The sequence below is a fragment of the Megalobrama amblycephala genome, linkage group LG13, assembly GCF_018812025.1.
Source record: "Megalobrama amblycephala isolate DHTTF-2021 linkage group LG13, ASM1881202v1, whole genome shotgun sequence".
Classification (NCBI taxonomy): domain Eukaryota; kingdom Metazoa; phylum Chordata; class Actinopteri; order Cypriniformes; family Xenocyprididae; genus Megalobrama; species Megalobrama amblycephala.
Window position 1 is genome coordinate 144,006 of NC_063056.1, and position 17,518 is coordinate 161,523.

At 37.5% G+C, this 17,518-nt stretch overlaps 1 protein-coding gene across 1 annotated transcript; it reads left to right on the forward strand.

Moving 5' to 3' along the window:
• Positions 1-2,676: 2,676 nt before the first annotated feature.
• On the forward strand, positions 2,677-14,875 carry ndufb9 (NADH:ubiquinone oxidoreductase subunit B9). Its single transcript, XM_048153607.1, has 4 exons — positions 2,677-2,834; positions 4,080-4,272; positions 8,113-8,226; positions 14,662-14,875. The coding sequence occupies exons 1-4, from the start codon at positions 2,746-2,748 to the stop codon at positions 14,791-14,793; spliced, it is 528 nt and encodes a 175-aa protein (XP_048009564.1). The 5' UTR covers positions 2,677-2,745; the 3' UTR covers positions 14,794-14,875.
• The last annotated feature ends 2,643 nt before the right edge of the window (positions 14,876-17,518 follow it).

The window sequence follows — 17,518 nt, forward strand, 5'->3', positions numbered from 1 at the left end:
TTATGGGGACCAAAAAAAAAGAAAAAAAAGAAAAGAAAAAAAGAATAAGAACAAACAAGGTCTAAAATAACTGGTATTACCATCCTTTTTGGGACATTTGGTTCATCACACAGTGTTTACCAGAAACACACACACACACACACACACACACTTTAAAAATTGTGGTTATCATCTAAGATAAACTGTTTATAATGTAAAAGGAATGCATTACATTTGGTTATCCATATCAGAAATTGCAAATATGTTCTATAGAATCAATATCTATGGAAATCTATAGGTGTACCAAATGATTTATTAATTAACCATTAAGTTCAGTTGGATTAAATTAATAGACAAATGTATTAAACTGAATGAGAAGAGATGCAAATGAAAAGTTTGATAGTGATAGTTTCATGAAAGGCAGTTAATGAAACATTTACAGGTTGTTTTTTTTATTATTATTATTGCTTTGGTGCAGTTTTCACAAGCAACTGGTAAATTTTCAAAACTCTTAGTACTAAAATCACAACAGATCATTAAAAGTGCACTTTTTTCAAACATTTCAGCATATTTTTCAAGTGTGTTAGTACAATACACAAAATCATCACAAAGTATCCTTTTCACTATGCAAATAAAGCTTAATTTGTGTGAAATGAATGAAAACTTACAATCTGTTTAGGACAGTTACAAAGTGTTCAGATCACTGTGTTAACTGTTTTGAGAACAGTGATCTGAGTTTGGAGAAACGCGTCAAATCGATTGAGAGAAACTGAATTTCAGCATCGGGGGTGATGTGAAACATGTATCTTGCATTGTTTGTTACTGAATGAACTGATTGATAAAAGTACTAAACTGAAAGAAGATCATACTGCTGTGTTTCAGTGATTAAACCAAATGTTCTCATTACATTTCTCAATGATCTTGTGTTCGAAACTGTGATTATGTAGAACGAAAATATGAAACTATGAAAGCATGAGATCAGGCTTTGAAAGAATGACTAGCTGTGTTACGAGTGTGATCAGTCTGGAGTTTTGAAAATACACACCTTACTTGTGAAAATAGTACCAAAGCAAATTAAAAAAACTGTATAAAGATGAAACACTTATTTTGTGTAGTGAAAAGGATACTTTGCGATTTTGTGTATTGTACTAACACAATTGAAAATATGCTGACATATTTGAAAAAAGTGCACTTTTGATGATCTGTTGTGATATTAGTAATATGAGTTTTGAAAATAATTGCTTGTGAAAACTGCACCAAAGCAATAAAAAAATTTAAAAAAAAAAAACTGTAAAAAGTATATATATATATATATATATATATATATATATATTATTATTATTATTATTTTATTTTATTTTATTTTTTTTTTTAGAAAAGACTCATATAAAGAATTATTCCTCGTCTGGGATCATGTAGAGCTCTTTGAAGCTGCACTGAAACTGACATTTGGACCTTCAACCCGTTGAACCCCAGCGAAGTCCACTATATGGAGAAAAATCCTGGAATGATTTTCATCAAAAACCTTCATTTCTTTTCCACTGAAGAAAGAAAGACATGAACATCTTGGATGACATGGAGGAGAGTAAATTATCAGGAAAATTTAATTTTTCAGTGTATATTTTCTATCAAGCAAAATAAAATCTAATCGACTGATTTTAAGAGAAAAACATGATTTAATTTCACCGAATCAACGATTTACACAAACAAAAATATTTTTTATGGGTTAAATCAAGACCGTTGGTGAAGACAGTCGGATGGACATTTTCACTCAGGGTTCACACAAGGTTGCACATTTATTCAGGTAAAAGCTGGACATCTGCTGAATTAATGTTCAATGTTTGTACAACACTATCATCTGAAACATTATTTGATGCGTATTGTATGCTATTTCACACACTATTCCTAAAACAGTAGTGTATACTGCAGTAAGTTAGTATGTCATTTCGAACACAGCCTCTGTCCCTATGAAGGTGACTTTAGTGGAGGAAGCGAGGCTTTTCGAAACTGCGAATCAGTTGAACCGATTACATTTCAAAATGATTCAGTGTTTCGAAACTCAGCACGCTGATGACATCTGCTGGTCAGAGACATGAATGACACCTGCTGCTGAAGCAGAGAACAGGGACAGGGTCCAAATGTGTAATGTCTCCTACATTACCAGTAAATAGATAAGTTATCTGTATAATATGCAGCCTTTTATTCATTTTTAGCACTTATTTTGTGTATCAAGTTTGAAACAACACAGTTTTAAATTATGCTCAACATTTATTTAGTTAAATTATGAAACTGGCTCAGTGTCAGTTACACTGAAAAATACTTTTGCCTAAATGTAAAATGTATATATCAGAATTGCATATAAAATTACCATCCATTTGCAGTACACACATTTAACATAAATAACATACATAAATAAAACTGTTTCACAGACAGGGCTTAGACTAAACCAGGATTATGCCTTAGTTCAATTAGAATATTTAAGTAGCTTTTATAAAAACACATTAATGGTGTGCATCTTGAGACAAAACAATCACTGACATATTTTAAGATGTTTCAAGTTACTTTCAGTTAAAACAGCTCAAACATGTATTTTAGTCTAGGACTAGCTTAACCCTTGCCTGTGAAACCAGAGATAAACGTTTTAAATTGACAATATAACGGGTTAAAGCAAAGATCCAGTCACTCGAAGCGCTGAATCGAAACAAAAGATTCGGATCTTTTGTCAGGTTGATTCGAGCGCGCGAGGCTCGAGCGGCTCAGAGGAAGATGGCGGCCGCTTATCTGACCCACCAGCAGAAGGTCCTGCGACTCTACAAGAAATCCCTGAGACACATCGAGTCCTGGTGTATTTTCAGGTGAGGTTCACTCTATCAGCTCTGTAGCTGCAGCTGAATGTGTTTGATATCAGAGTTTACAGGCCGATCTGAACACAAACACGACAGACGATCTCAGTCACCCTGAGACTCCAGTGCTCGGGTAAATATATGAACTACTGACACACGAACTACACATTTGCATCTATAGTAACTGCCTTTAAAAGACAGTGAAATACTGAGATGCGTTTATTTGATGGCGATCGCTTTGATCAGATATATTTAATCCAGTTCAGTTTCTCGTGTTCAGAACAGGCGCTCGTTTGCTTATTTCGTCGTTCAGCCTTCATGTTTTCTTGAGATGGACTTCCTCGCTGTTTAGGACATCAAATGGAGATTCCTCACGGTGCTGAACCCGGGTTGTCCTCTTTTAAAGCCTGCTTTAACCGGGTTGTCCTCTTTTAAAGCCTGCTTTAACCGGGTGTCGCGCTGAAGCGGGTGCAGTGCGCGGGGTGTCCTGTGGCGGCGCTGATGAGTCAGTGTGCGGTGATGCCGCTCGTGAATGATTCTTCTTCGTTCATCCAGATAGTTTCAAACTCTAATGTTTGCTGTTGCCACACACATGATTAAACAAAACAAGCTTTCTTTATAAGGTGTGTAGTGTGTGACTTGACCTGTGCGCTGCGGATTGTCAGAGTGATACTGGATCATTTCACTGGTTTGATTCAGCTGAAATAAAATGATGTTTAAATTGATTCAGATGAAATGTTTAAATGTTCTTCTCAATAGTTGTTCAAACATGGCCAGATACACAATCTGTGATCATACACCGAGTTAAACACTGACATGTAACCTAGTATTTGTGAACTTGAGCATGACTGCTTTCTTCATGTCTTTTGAATCATCAGTATTTGACACAGTTTCACATCTTCAGGCGGAAGAACATATTTAATTTAGTCATGTTCACAGAAATATTATTATTATTAGATTATCCATTTGTCCAGTGTTCCTTTATTAGACATTTGTTTTAATAGTTTTCATTCTGTATAAACAAATGAAATTTATATTAATCAGTGTTGTGAATGAATGACTTTACTTTGCTTTAGTTCATCACCACTAACAGCAGACGGAGATGCTTTTGTTTCAGTCACATTTTACATTTTGTTTTCAAAGACCGGTCCGAGAGCTGAAATCTCATCGTGTGACTGTCGATTTCTTGTCATCACGATCAGCCGATCCCGATCATTCAAGTGAGATATTTCATCTGAAGTTTCTCTTCTCTTTCAGGGATAAATATCGCTTCTATGCGTGTTTGCTGCGAGCGCGCTTCGATGAGAACAAGCATGAGAAGGACATGGTGAAGGCCACCATGATGCTGAAGGCGGGTGAGGAGGAGTTCTGGGCCAATCAGCACCCGCAGCCCTACCTGTTCCCAGACTCACCTGGAGGAACGTCCTATGAGAGATACGAGTGCTACAAAGTAGGTGAAGCGGTCAGATGTGTTTCTGCACAGGAATATGTGTTGGTCTAATCACCAATGTGAGAGAAATGTTTTGAAAGTGTACGCAAATAATTGCTTTTAGGAGGATCTGAAAGACAAAGAGTGAAGCAGAGAAATCTTGTTAAAGGGCCCCTAAGATGCTCATTCACATGGTTATATTTTGTTGATGGTAGATTTACATGATTTAATATTACAGTTATTTTTCTCTTTGTCTGAACACTGTCTTTAGCCCTATTCACACGGGATTATTGTTATCTGGGGACCTCATGTGATTGAGAAATTACCGCATTCACGCGGGATAAGCCAATCCTGTGATTTTACTCGAATTTACTGACTTATCACCCGGATATGATGTCATTCACATTTTACCAGGTTAATATGTAATGGCTGAAGCACATTAACCTCGAGTTACGAATGTGAACCCCTGGCTGGACTGTACACTATTGCTTGGAAAAGTCTCGTCGTCACAGGTCCAGCTGTATGACAGCGCTGCCGACAGCATCTTCATATCATGTTCCTCACGTGTCGTCATTCTTTCTGTTTTCGCTCTTCTGGTGGGTTTCAGCTTTCTCTTTCTACAGCTTGTATAGTTGTATGAGGTATAGCGATATGACCCAGCACCCAAAATACTACCAAAACACTCCAACGTGAACTCGGTATTCATGAAATATGAATCAAAAGACACACAGGAAACAAGAACCCGTGAAAAAAAAATGACATACGACGCACCAAATCACAGATGCCGATTCGCACGGGACTAATATAAGCGCAGGACCTCTGTGTTTGGCCATATATGGCAGGTCATTTACGGAGGGATTTTTACTTTACTAATTACAGACATGGCCGAGTCGCACGAGAGTAAGATCTCAGACAACCTCCTCGATTATTACAAATGACCAGAGATCCCTGTAATACTAATCCTGTGGGAGTAGGGCTTTTGCCCTGGTCCACACATTCATGGGTATTTTTATCAACAGAGTTTTTAGAGCATGCCAAACCAGCAGGTGGTGATGTAACCCTATGTTGTCCAATCAAAGCCCTGTTAGCACAGTTATTAGCAGCAGTATTTTGGCCATCGTTGCTCAGACTCGCTTCATGTAAACAAATGAGATAGCCGTGCACAATCTGACATCAAACAAAGAAGATAACAGCGCGCCAAAATCTCTGGTTTAACGGGCGACACTGCAACTGGAGTGTCTGAAAATATTCCCCTGGCAGGAGTTTTCAAACGGGTTCGGCTTCCGTCGAGGTAAGATCTCCGCGGGTGAAAACATCAACACACTGGATTTACAGTAGAAAATGAAGTTGTGCTTCTGATGAAATGAGGCACTGACACGGTTTTTCATTTTTTATACTGTAAAGCTGCTTGATTTTAAAGGAGTACTTCACCCCTGGAAAGATGAATGTGTATTTAAAATTGGTCATTTATGTAGTAGAAATGTGAAATTATTTTTGAATTTGGAGCTTTCTAGACTGAGAAAAGGCAGAAAATGTATTTTTGACTAATGTGGATGAAAGACAACAACTCCCAGAATGCACTTCTTTCGCTGCCCTTGCGAGGCCACGCCCAAACCACGCCTATCGGTCACAATCGTGAGTTAGTTCATACATTTACAGCGAAATTGTGCTAAATTGACACACGGCCTAAGGCTGAAACAAATTCCTGCAAAATCATTTACAAGTAAACAGTGCCATGGATATTCCGTATCATAGCAACAAAGCGTCTCAACGGAAAAAAAACGCTGCGCTGCAGAAGCGCTCTCACGGCTCACAGCGCGCTCACAGACGGACGTTTTAAGCAGGGCGCCTCTGGTGGACACACGGCCTAAGCGTATTCGCCTAGAGGTAAGACTCGCTGATACTAGACTCTTATTTCTGATAACACAGTAGCCTGTCCTATATGTAGTGTTGTAGGTAGCAGTGAAACTGCAAACTTAGCAAAGTAACGTTAGATAGACAATTACATATAAGTTGCAAGTTGACTGTTATCAAAGTAAAGCCACTGTTCTGTAAAACTGAGTTAGTCTATTTATCTGTTTATGCTAACTTACCACAAAAGCCTGTTGCTGTATTGGTTGAGATGATTGCAGAGACCGATGAATTTGCGAGATGAACCTCAAACGCGCATATGTTATGGGCGTGGCGAAAAAATGCCGAACTACCTGCTATTACTGGCTGTAGTTTTAAGCCTCTAGCCAAAAAAGCCTCCGATGACGCAAAATGACGATTTTTGCGTCATCGGAGGCTTTTTTTACAGAATAAAAATGCATAAATCTCTCATCTCGGGCTGATATGAAGGGGTAAAGCACGGTAATTCGAAAATACTAGTGGTATTCTACTAATACAAAGCTTAATGCTAAATCCTGAAGTAACCCTTTAAGCTGTCTATGAATAAAATGGCATAAAAGTGACATGACTTCACTGGACTGCTCATTTACAGAGCTTGTGCTAACACACCCATGGTATGATCGGATGCTTTTCTTATGCTTTCTTCTACAGTATAACAAATACTTACTGTTTTCTGATTTTTGTTTATTTTGTTGCTGAGAGGAGCGTGCAGCACATTTATTGACGCATTCATCTGACCGGCGCTCTCAGCAGTGTGGGTGGAGTCAGATGTTCAATAACTGTATATCGCTGCTCACATATTTACAAACACAGAACGAAAAATAACTTTGCGGTGAGTATATCAGGCCTTTACTCGCACTGGTGGTGTTCTGCTGCCATACACATTCTTTCTCTTTCAGACCACAAAAGGAGAAACTAAATTCAAATTCTGCATATGAAAACAATTAACTGAAATGTATTATTTAGCAAAATAATCCTGCCATTGGTCTGCTGTACACAAGTACACATTCATAAGAATAAACTTCACAACTCAAATTTCCATGTGAATTTATAAAAAATAAATAAATAATCATATTTAAGTCTTTCCCCACTAGTGTTTTTAAAGTTGCCAGAGAGCTCTGAACATTTTCACAAAACTCTGGAATATTTTGTTGTATGAATATCTGAACTTTCAATATATCAAAAGAAAGAACAGAGCCTCTGCTTTCAAACCGATAAAAAAGCAACATTTTGAACAAAACAAGGCTGAGAAAATCACATTTTGTCAAAGACTTCAGAGCGATGATGAAACACAGATGGAGATCATTGCTGTTGTTGTTTCTTTTTTTTTGTTGTTATCTGACTTCTCAAAGCTTCAGTCGTTTCCTCTGGGACCCGGTTTCAAAAAATAGCGGTTTCACCGTTCGAAAACGCCGGATCCGTGTGGACGGGGCCTCAGTCACATTAGACAGATTCTGTTCTCGAAACCTTGCGGCGTAAATGCATAAATATAAGAGGAATATTTCAAAGTCGTCCTGCTGCAGATGATGTCACTGATGACCTTGATCCACATCACATGATCCAAACATTCCATTGCCACGGCAACCCCGTTCGATATGTCACACATGTTTGCGATTTAATATCATGACATAATGTGGATGTCATTCGGTCACGCGTGCGACACACCTCCTGCTGCCGGTGTTGACTCACATGTCAGTCACAATCGTACAGCTCCAGTTCCATCTAAATCACTCAACACACAGCTGATACGAGACGCTTCCTGTTTCCCTTTTTCAGCACAAACCCATTGCCATGGCAACACTGTTTTTGGCATCTTCAGCGTTGTGGCATAATGTTGACCAAATCTGGTGCTGATGAATGTCCTCAAAGAACAGTTTCAGTGCTCTGGCCCTAAAAAGACCAGAGGGTTAGGGTTAGGGTTAGTACTTGCTGTTATTAATTTCCTGTTCGCTTCAATTTCTGCCTCTCCAGGTCCCTGAATGGTGTCTGGATCATTGGCATCCCTCGGAGAAAGCCATGTACCCCGACTACTTTGCTAATAGGGAACAGTGGAAGAAGCTGCGGGCCCAGAGCTGGGATAGAGAGGTACTTCCTGTGGCCTTTCACACATCAGACCGGGTGCTGTCAGGGTTTGTCCCGCAGAGTTCAGCTGAAGACACTGATCAGCTGATCAGGAGTGTTTGATCAGGGCTGGAGACCGAAGCCTCCCTGAGATGGAACGATATAAGAAAAAGTATTGTAGCGTTTGCTTTTTATATTTTTAGTAATAAGAATGAAAACATTACTTTCTCATTTACCGTCAGCATCCAGCAAATACACGTTTGTATAATTTAAACACATCTTTGAATATTTTAAGAAACCATTTCATTTCACAAACCTGGCAGAGGTTGTGGAGTCCAGCTCTAGCCTGTATGATGACGTTACGCTGTGTGACGGTCGGTCCGTGTGACCCGGATGTGGACAGGAGAGTTCAGCTTCACTGGAGACTTTAAACCCTTGATTTCAGACGGTTTCTCACAGTCATATTCACGTGTCACATTAGTGTTGCCTTGTCTTTATATGAATATGACTTCCCAGAGTGCACAAACGTACAGATCACTGAGAGCCCTGCTGGTGACAGAGTTATACTTAAAATATGAATATGAAGGAACTAAAGTCTGCTTATTTTACAGATTTATTTAATACATTTTTTAAATGATTTCCAATTTATTCGCCATCAAAAAAATCAATCAATTAAGCATCATGTAAATGCGTTAATCCGTTTTCTTTCATCATCGTAATGTCATAAAGAGCTTCACACATAAACCGATAGGATTTCACCCGGCATGTAAACGCCCTGACCTGCGTTCTGTGGCTTATCGAAGTGTGTGATACACGACAGATATCAGAGAAATGATCAAAATACAGTCAAAATACTGCATGAGAGAGATATACGAGTCTAAGTTTCCTGCTGACATTTTGGAGAACTCTGGGGTTTTAATGCTGTATTTAACGTCACATCTCATTAAATAAGATGCACAAATTCTCATTTTTTTTTAATATGTGACTACCAGGAAATAACCTGATTTCTTAAAGGTCACATATTATACACTTTTCTGGAGTTTTATTTTAGGTTTCGGTGTCCTTAAGAATATATATTTGCAGTATAAGTACCAAAAACCATCTAAATATATTTTTCCAGCTCCTTTCTCAGGAGCTCTGCTAAAAACAGGTTGATTTTGGCCCTGTCTAATTAATATTCATGAGCCTCTCTTCTGATTGGTCTGTTGTTAGGGTTAGGGTTAGGGTTAGTGACGCACGGCCAGGCCAACCACAGGTGACTGGGGTCATGTATGCTGTGGTCTGCTGTGGCTTTGTGATACTCAGAAGTAAGGTAAATATAAACACCTGTAACGATGGCCTTACATGTTTGAACCAAGAGTCGGTACAACTCTACAATCCTTGAGAAGAAACCTTTTAGCAAAGCCTTCCTTGCATTGCCTCTCGTTCATAAAGCAGTCAGGAGTGAAATTATTTGCGCAGACAAAAACACTTTTAGTTGTATTTTGAGGCGCTTTACCTTCAAAAATAAAAGGAATCCACTGGTGTCCTCAGTGGCTCAGATGCTGGAGAAGATGACACTCACACATCCACAAACACAGACAGTGTTTAACTATATAGTCACTGGAGCGCCAGAGAAAATGGTGGACGGTCTACAACTCACTGAGGGCGGAAACTAGGCCTGTCAGTCAGCGGCCGTGGGCGGGGCATGAGCAGTGTGACGTCACATTCAGAGAATCAGAATGGCTCGTCTGTGAGACTGCTGTGGTTTAGTGCGGATTAAAGAATGAGTGTGTGGATTTTTATCATTGTAAGGTGGTTGTGTTCACACACCGTCAGCACACATTTATATCCAAACACCTTGTGAAAGTGGATTTTGCATAATAGCATAATAATTGTAAAACACAGTTTACTTGCGTTGTGTTATTGGTCTGCATGTAGAGATCGATAATCTATGTTGCCTAATTTTTTTCTGATATGTAAGCATTTTTCCTTAATCAGATATTGTCTTTTTATTAAAGGGCTCCATCTGGTGGAGGGTTTCAAGAATTGCAAGAATCTAACTTTTCACAGACATTTGTGAATGATTATTTTTAGTAAACGCACTAAACAGAACACATGTAAGGATATTGTAATATACAACCTTTTTACATTATTATAACTTATTTTTATTATACAGTTCAAAGTAAAACGAACTAAATTATCCTTGCACTTTGACACACTAAAACAAGATTAAATGAGGTCAATAGTTAATCGCATGTATTTATGATTAATATGTGTGTGTTCTCCATGTGAAAACATTAGAGTGTCAGTTTATTTCACCATTTTTAGTGCTGAACATACTATGTTTTCTTGTCATATGAAAATGAAATTAAATAAGTAGGATTAAAACATTAACTAAATATTGGTTCTGTGTATTTGCTGCCAGACGTAAACAGAAATAAGATTATTGTGATTATTGGATAGCAGGTGCTAAAAATAACTTTTAGTTTTGTTCATACGTTCACAGACTTAAATATCTATTCTTGTTTATCAATTCATTAAAATGAGAATCGATCAAAACTGATATAATAATCCACTGCGTGACAAGGATCACGTGTGTTTTGTGTTTGTTCTCACTCCTTCAGTTCCTCTAATGCTCACAAAGCTGTATTTTTATAACCGTTAAAGCTCTTTTCATGCAGTCATGATATATTGTCATGTTTATCCAAATAAAACTGATAAAAAATGTAAACTTCAGTTTGGTATTTATATAGTGTAGGCTTATGTTGAACTTTATTCTTGTACAAACAGACTCTGAGCAGTACATAAAGAACTGAATGAAAACGTCTCTGAAACATCAGTGTATTTGACATCAATCAACTTAATGTAATGACAGATCTACTACATGGGTATGGATGAATGCGTTAACCCTCTGGAGTCTGAGGCTGATTTGGGGCCTGGAGAAGTTTTGACATGCCCTGACATTTGTGCTTTTTTCAGTTGTTCATAAACATATTAATGACACAAGTGTCATTACACTGTATTCAGCACAAACTAGGCTACCATAATATGTGAGGAACATGTGTGTACATGTTTGTGTTTTTGAAGGAATAATGTTTATGCGTGGTTACTGAAAAAACAAAAAACTAAGTCACTATATAAGGCCAATAAAAGTATATAAATCTGTGTTCACAAGACTTTGGGTATTGAAGGTTGTAGACTAGAGTTTTTGCTTCAAAATATGTAAAAATATGCTGATACTCTTTCATTTATAACAATATACTGATTTAGTTTTTGTAAGACACTTTTTGCCAGAAACACGGTATGCGAGGAGGCGTGAATCTCCATGATAATGGCTCATTCTCACCTGTGAAGACAAAAGAATTGAATAGTAATGAGCTGAAAAGACTTGCATATTAATGAGGCATTTCAGTCAGGTAGGCTGTGAAAAAAACTTCTGTGATGTCTCAAGCTCATCATGGTATATGAAACATAAGAAAATTTTATTACAATATAAAATAATGGTTTTATATTATACTTTAAAATATAATGTATTTCTGTGATGCAAAGAGTCTGAATATAGGCTTTTAGTTTAAAAGCATGCACATTTGGAGAAATATAGGATTCTCATATGTTTATGTCAATTTTCTATACAGAGGAGTTATTTTTTATTTAATATTCATTGTTATCTCTATGAGCACTGGTGTTTGCAATTCATCCTTGAAGTCGGAGGGCGCTCTCTGTGCATTTTTAGTCCACAAATTCACCTAAGAAGAAGACGATATTCCATGAATGGTGTTTACCAATTCATACTACAGCCGGAGGCGCTAAAGAAACAAAAACTCACTTAAAACTTATCAATAGAAGAAAACAAACAGGAATTTACTGAATGTCTTCCAGAGATCGCTAACCATGGCTTTTTCATCCAGATAAACAATTTTCAAGGCAATAAATACACGATTGAGATGATGAATGCATGTGTTGTCTCTGAATTTGCCTGTGAATAGCGCTGGCTCCGTGGGCGTGGCCGCATTAGTGGGTAATGAGCTGAATCACGGACTTCTGACATGGCTCTCTTTTCATACAGATTACATAAACACAGAATGTTTGTTTTCGATTTGACTTGCACGATTTAAAAACCTGACATTTCAATGTTTTGTTAGACATAAGTATGAATTTTTTGTGATTAGTATTCACTAAGTTACACTTCATTTTCTGAGAACTATCAGATTGGACTTCGTTCAGAGGGAGATGAGAGATCACGCATCATGTTAGTTTTCTTTATTTTACAAAAAGCACAACATTTTGTTTTTACTCTGAGTGTATACAAATAAAAGGAGATATTCTATAGTTTCAATTGATGTATTGCTTATGGCTCTATGACAAAAAATGACAGAGTATTTTAAGTCTGTTTTGCTGCAATGTGAAAAAAAACCTGCAAAACGCGCCGGCGCGTTTTTAGACCTCAGAGTGTTAAATCTATCTATCTATAATATATATATATATATTAAATAGAGAGAAAGAGAGAGAGAGATTGATTGATTAATTAATTAAAGACTTCCTTAAGATGGCAACTTTTTTGTAACAAATACAGAAATTGTTTGTTTGAATAAAAATTTTAATGTATTACTATTTGTTAAAATGTGTATTTGCTGAATGCTGACGGTAAATGAGAAGGTAGTGTTCGTTACTAATAATATAGAAACAAATGCTATATTACTTTATCGTATAGAGTTTACTTTAACAGCTCTATCTAGTGTTGTATTTGACAAAACGGTTAAACAGAGACAGTAAACTAATGAAGACGGAGAATGGGAGCGCTGGCGTTCTTCTAGCGCTGGGCGATACAGCTAAAACAATTAACACTATATAATCTTACATATTGATCAGTATTAATAATTATTGAAAAAAATTTAGTGGGAAAAAAATTTTTTGAATTCAACCAAATAGTGTAATTTACTAGAGGTCTATTTTAAAATTTTAAATATATTTGAATTTTTATTATTATTTATTTTTTAAATCTGTTTGGATGTATGATTCAATGATCCACTCAGATTCTCTCGTTTCATTGCTGGATGAATCAGTGTATTTGAAAGAATCTGATGAACGTTGATTGAACATCAAATACATTTTTTAACACTCACTTGTCGCCACCTGGTGGTGAAACAATGTAATCGATAAATGCGTCGTTTTCAGCGCCAAGTTTCTTTCAAAAGCTGATTTGCTCTATTTTTATCGATAACATAGACATTAGTATTTATATCTGAGCTATAAACTTTTATCTCAGTACTTTCTGTGATCATTTGAATAGTTGTAGCACAGAAATAAAGACACTGTGTGGTTGAAAACACAGTTTGTGCAGCTGTTAATACCGACATGACGACTGCTCTCTCTCAAGACGAACTCTGAAGTAGATCAACTGTAAGACGTAAGGAAACCATGAAAGCGCCACATCCTTTTTTAATTCACCATCTCCTCGTCGCCGGCAGGTACCGCACTCGTTTTCATGTGTTTGTGTTCTGATTTCACGTGGCGATTGCACAACTGAACTCCACAGCAGCTTGTTTGTGTCACTCGCAGCGTGTCTGTTTGTGATCCAGTGCGGCGCGAGCTTGAGAGTTGTTCATGCAACCAAACTTCATGTCTGTTTACATTTTAATCCATTTAAAGGATTAGTTCACTTTCAAATTAAATTTTCCTGATAATTTACTCACCTCCATGTCATCCAAGATGTTCATGTCTTTCTTTCTTCAGTGGAAAAGAAATGAAGGTTTTTGAGGAAATCATTCCAGGATTTTTCTCCATATAGTGGACTTCACTGGGGTTCAACGGGTTGAAGGTCCAAATGTCAGTTTCAGTGCAGCTTCAAAGAGCTTTAAAACGATCCCAGACGAGGAATAAGAGTCTTATCTAGAGAAACCATCACTCATTTTCTAAAAAAATTAAAAAATTATGTATGTTTTAACCATAAATGGTCATCTTGAACTAGCTCTCTTCTTCTTCTTCTCTATTAGAATTCCATCAGTGTAGACGCTGCTAAGTGTATTACTGCCCTCCACAGGTCAAAGTTTGAACTAATTGTTATATATTTGCACTAGCATATTGAATATGATAATTTAGTTCAAACTTGGACCTGTGGACCATCGATAAATATCGATACCGTTTTATCGCCCAGGCCTACCTTCTTCAGACACATCAGCCAAACAAACACTTATCGGCCAATGCTGATATATCGGTTGAATATTTTAATCAAATATTTAGAATATACCATCTTTATTTTGTTTCCACATTAATTTGAAGATTCAATGTGAAATTATATAATTTTATTTTAAAAATGTATCTGCTTATTGACATTTATATTTCAGTCATATCTGATTAAGCACAGGTCAAAGGAACAGAACATCTTCCTCAGAAACTGCTGTATTCACAGATTGTGGTTCATTCAGGCGGATTGGTTTGGTACTCCAGTAAATGATCAGATCCCCATTTCTTCCTCAGGTCCAGCAGCTGCAGGCTGAAACTCCTGCTGACGGCCCTAAATCTGAGGTTCTGCCTCCGGCCCGCAAGGAAGGAGACCTGCCGCCCCTGTGGTGGCAGTTCGTCACTCGTCCCAGAGAGCGTCCCATGTGAGGACGGGTGCAGAATACCCTCTGTCAAGCTATGTCTCTATGAGCTCAGTCCTTATAATTCAAATAAAGTATTGTGTGAATCAGTTCCCTTGTATTCATATCAGCTTTTTTCAGCTTTTATATATATATACACAGTGCCCTCCACAATTATTGGCACCCTTAGTAATTATGAGCAAAAGCAGCTGTGAAAATAAATCTGCATTGTTTATCCTTTTGATCTTTAATTCATAAAATTAGCAAAAATCTAACCTTTCATTAAAGGAAAATAATTGAAAGTGGGGGGAAAATCACATTATGAAATAAATGTTTTTTCTCCAAAACACGTTGGCCACAATTATTGGCACCCTTTTATTCAAAACTTTTTGCAACCTCCTTTTGCCAAGATAACAGCTCTGAGTCTTCTTCTATAACGCCTGATGAGTTTGGAGAACACCTGACCAGAGATCAGAGGCCATTCCTTCATGCAGAATCTCTCCAGATCCTTCAGATTTTCCAGATTGGTGCTCTCTTCAGTTCACTCCACATTTTCTTTAGGGTTCAGGTCAGGGGACTGGGATGGCCATGGCAGAAGCTTCATTTTGTGCTCAGAGACACATTTTTGTGTTGGTTTTGATGTTTGTTTTGGATCATTGTCCTGATGGAAGATCCAACCACGGCCCATTATTGGATTTCTAGCAGAAGTGTTCAGGTTTTGATTTTTTTATCTGTTGGTATTTGCTAGAATCCATGATGCCATGTATCTTAACAAGATGTCCAGGACCTCCAGCAGAAAAACAAGGCCCACAACATTAAAGATCCAGCAGTATATTTAACCGTGGGCATGAGGTTCTTTTTATCGATGTGTGCACCAAACCCATCTGGTGGGTTTGCTGCCAAAAAGCTCTTTTTTTAGTTTCATCTGACCATATGAAGCCGGTCCCGTTTGAAGTTCCAGTCGTGTCTGACAACTGAATATGCTGGAGATTGTTTCTGGATGAGAGCAGAGGATTTTTCTTGAAACCTTCCTGAACATCTTGTGGGGATGTAGGTGCTGTTTGATAATGTTTTAGGCTTTCTGAGACTCAAGACTCAACTAATCTCTGCAATTCTCCAGCTGTGACCCTTGGAGAGTCTTTGTCCACTCAAACTTTCCTCCTCACCGCGCATTAGGATGATTTAGACACTCGTCCTCTTCCAGGCAGATTTAATACATCTTTAGTTAATTGGAACTTCTTAATTATTGCCCTGATGGTGGAAATGGGGATTTTCAATTCTATTTTCTTACAGCCACTTTCTATATTGTAAAGCTCAACAATCTTTTGCTGCACATCAGAACTATATTCTTTGGTTTTACTCATTGTGATGTCGATTAAGGGAATTTGGCCTTTGTGTTTCCTCATGTTTATTCTCCTGTGGAACAGGAAGTCATGGCTGGACAATTTCATGTTCATGATCACCCTGGTGTGCTAAAAAATGTAAATATGAATGGGAATATACTTCAGAGATATTTTACTCGTAAGAATTACTAGGGGTGCCAATAATTGTGGCCAACATGTATTGGAGAAAAATATATATATATGTTCAGTCATGAAACTCTAGAGGGTGCAGGCTGATGGTCCTTCACATGCAATCTATCACATCTTTACCACATGGCACAAGCTGATTGGCCTCGGCTGATCCTGCAGCCAATGAGATGCTCAGCATTGTAATGGTCTGTTTCAGTGTTTACCATAGGCTAGTCCTGCAGCAGTTCCTCCGACATTCAACCTCCACTAACCGTTCTTCCGTTTATCAATTCATAAATACAAATATATTAGGGCTGTCAAAATAAACCTGTTAATTTTGCCATTACAGTTTTTCTCTATTGCTAACACACTATAACCAGTTCATTTGGGACAGTTTCACAAAGCATTCAGTCAGTTCTCAAAACAAAAGCACATTTCTCAAAATGCTTAATTTGTTTTACCTGTTCTCTCACACATTCCACTTTTCTCAATGATTTCTGACAAACTCTACACAAAAATACAGTCATGTGACATGGGTTTAACCATGATCTCATTCAAAACAACACAATCTTATTAAACTGAAGCATCACAATGTGAACTCAAGCGCACGTTTACCCAATCAGTAAATATGACACCTTGCTACTTACTCAAAGCACTAGATGGTTTAGCTCCCCAGTACCTGAGCGAGCTCTTAATGCATTATAGTCCTTCACGTTTATTGCGATCTGAGAAATCAGGCCAGCTGATAATACCTAGAATATCCAAAATCAACCGCAGGCGGCAGATCCTTCTCCTATTAGGCTTCAATTGCTGAGCCTGGGAGGGAATGTTGAGGACCTGGTCAAGTGCTTTCTTGCACTTGCACTCGTGCCTTCGCTTTGAAGTATGATAAACTTTATAACTTGGATTGGATTCAAAATACAACAAATCTCATAAATTACACTTGAAATGTTAAAATTGTAATTGTTATTGATTTACCTGTGAAAATGAAAAAAAAAAGAAGCAAAAAAATACATTTACAAGGCAGATATAAACAAAATCTTACAAATGTTGGGACAATTTTTAAATTTGAATAAAATAAAAACGAATAGACTTTCAAATCACATGAGCCAATATTTTATTCACAATAGAACATAACAAATGTTTAAACTGAGACATTTTACAATTTTATGCACAAAATGAGTGTCCTCCAGTTATAGAATTGTCTAGTGTGTTCTAGGCCCAAGTTCCCTAAACAAATCT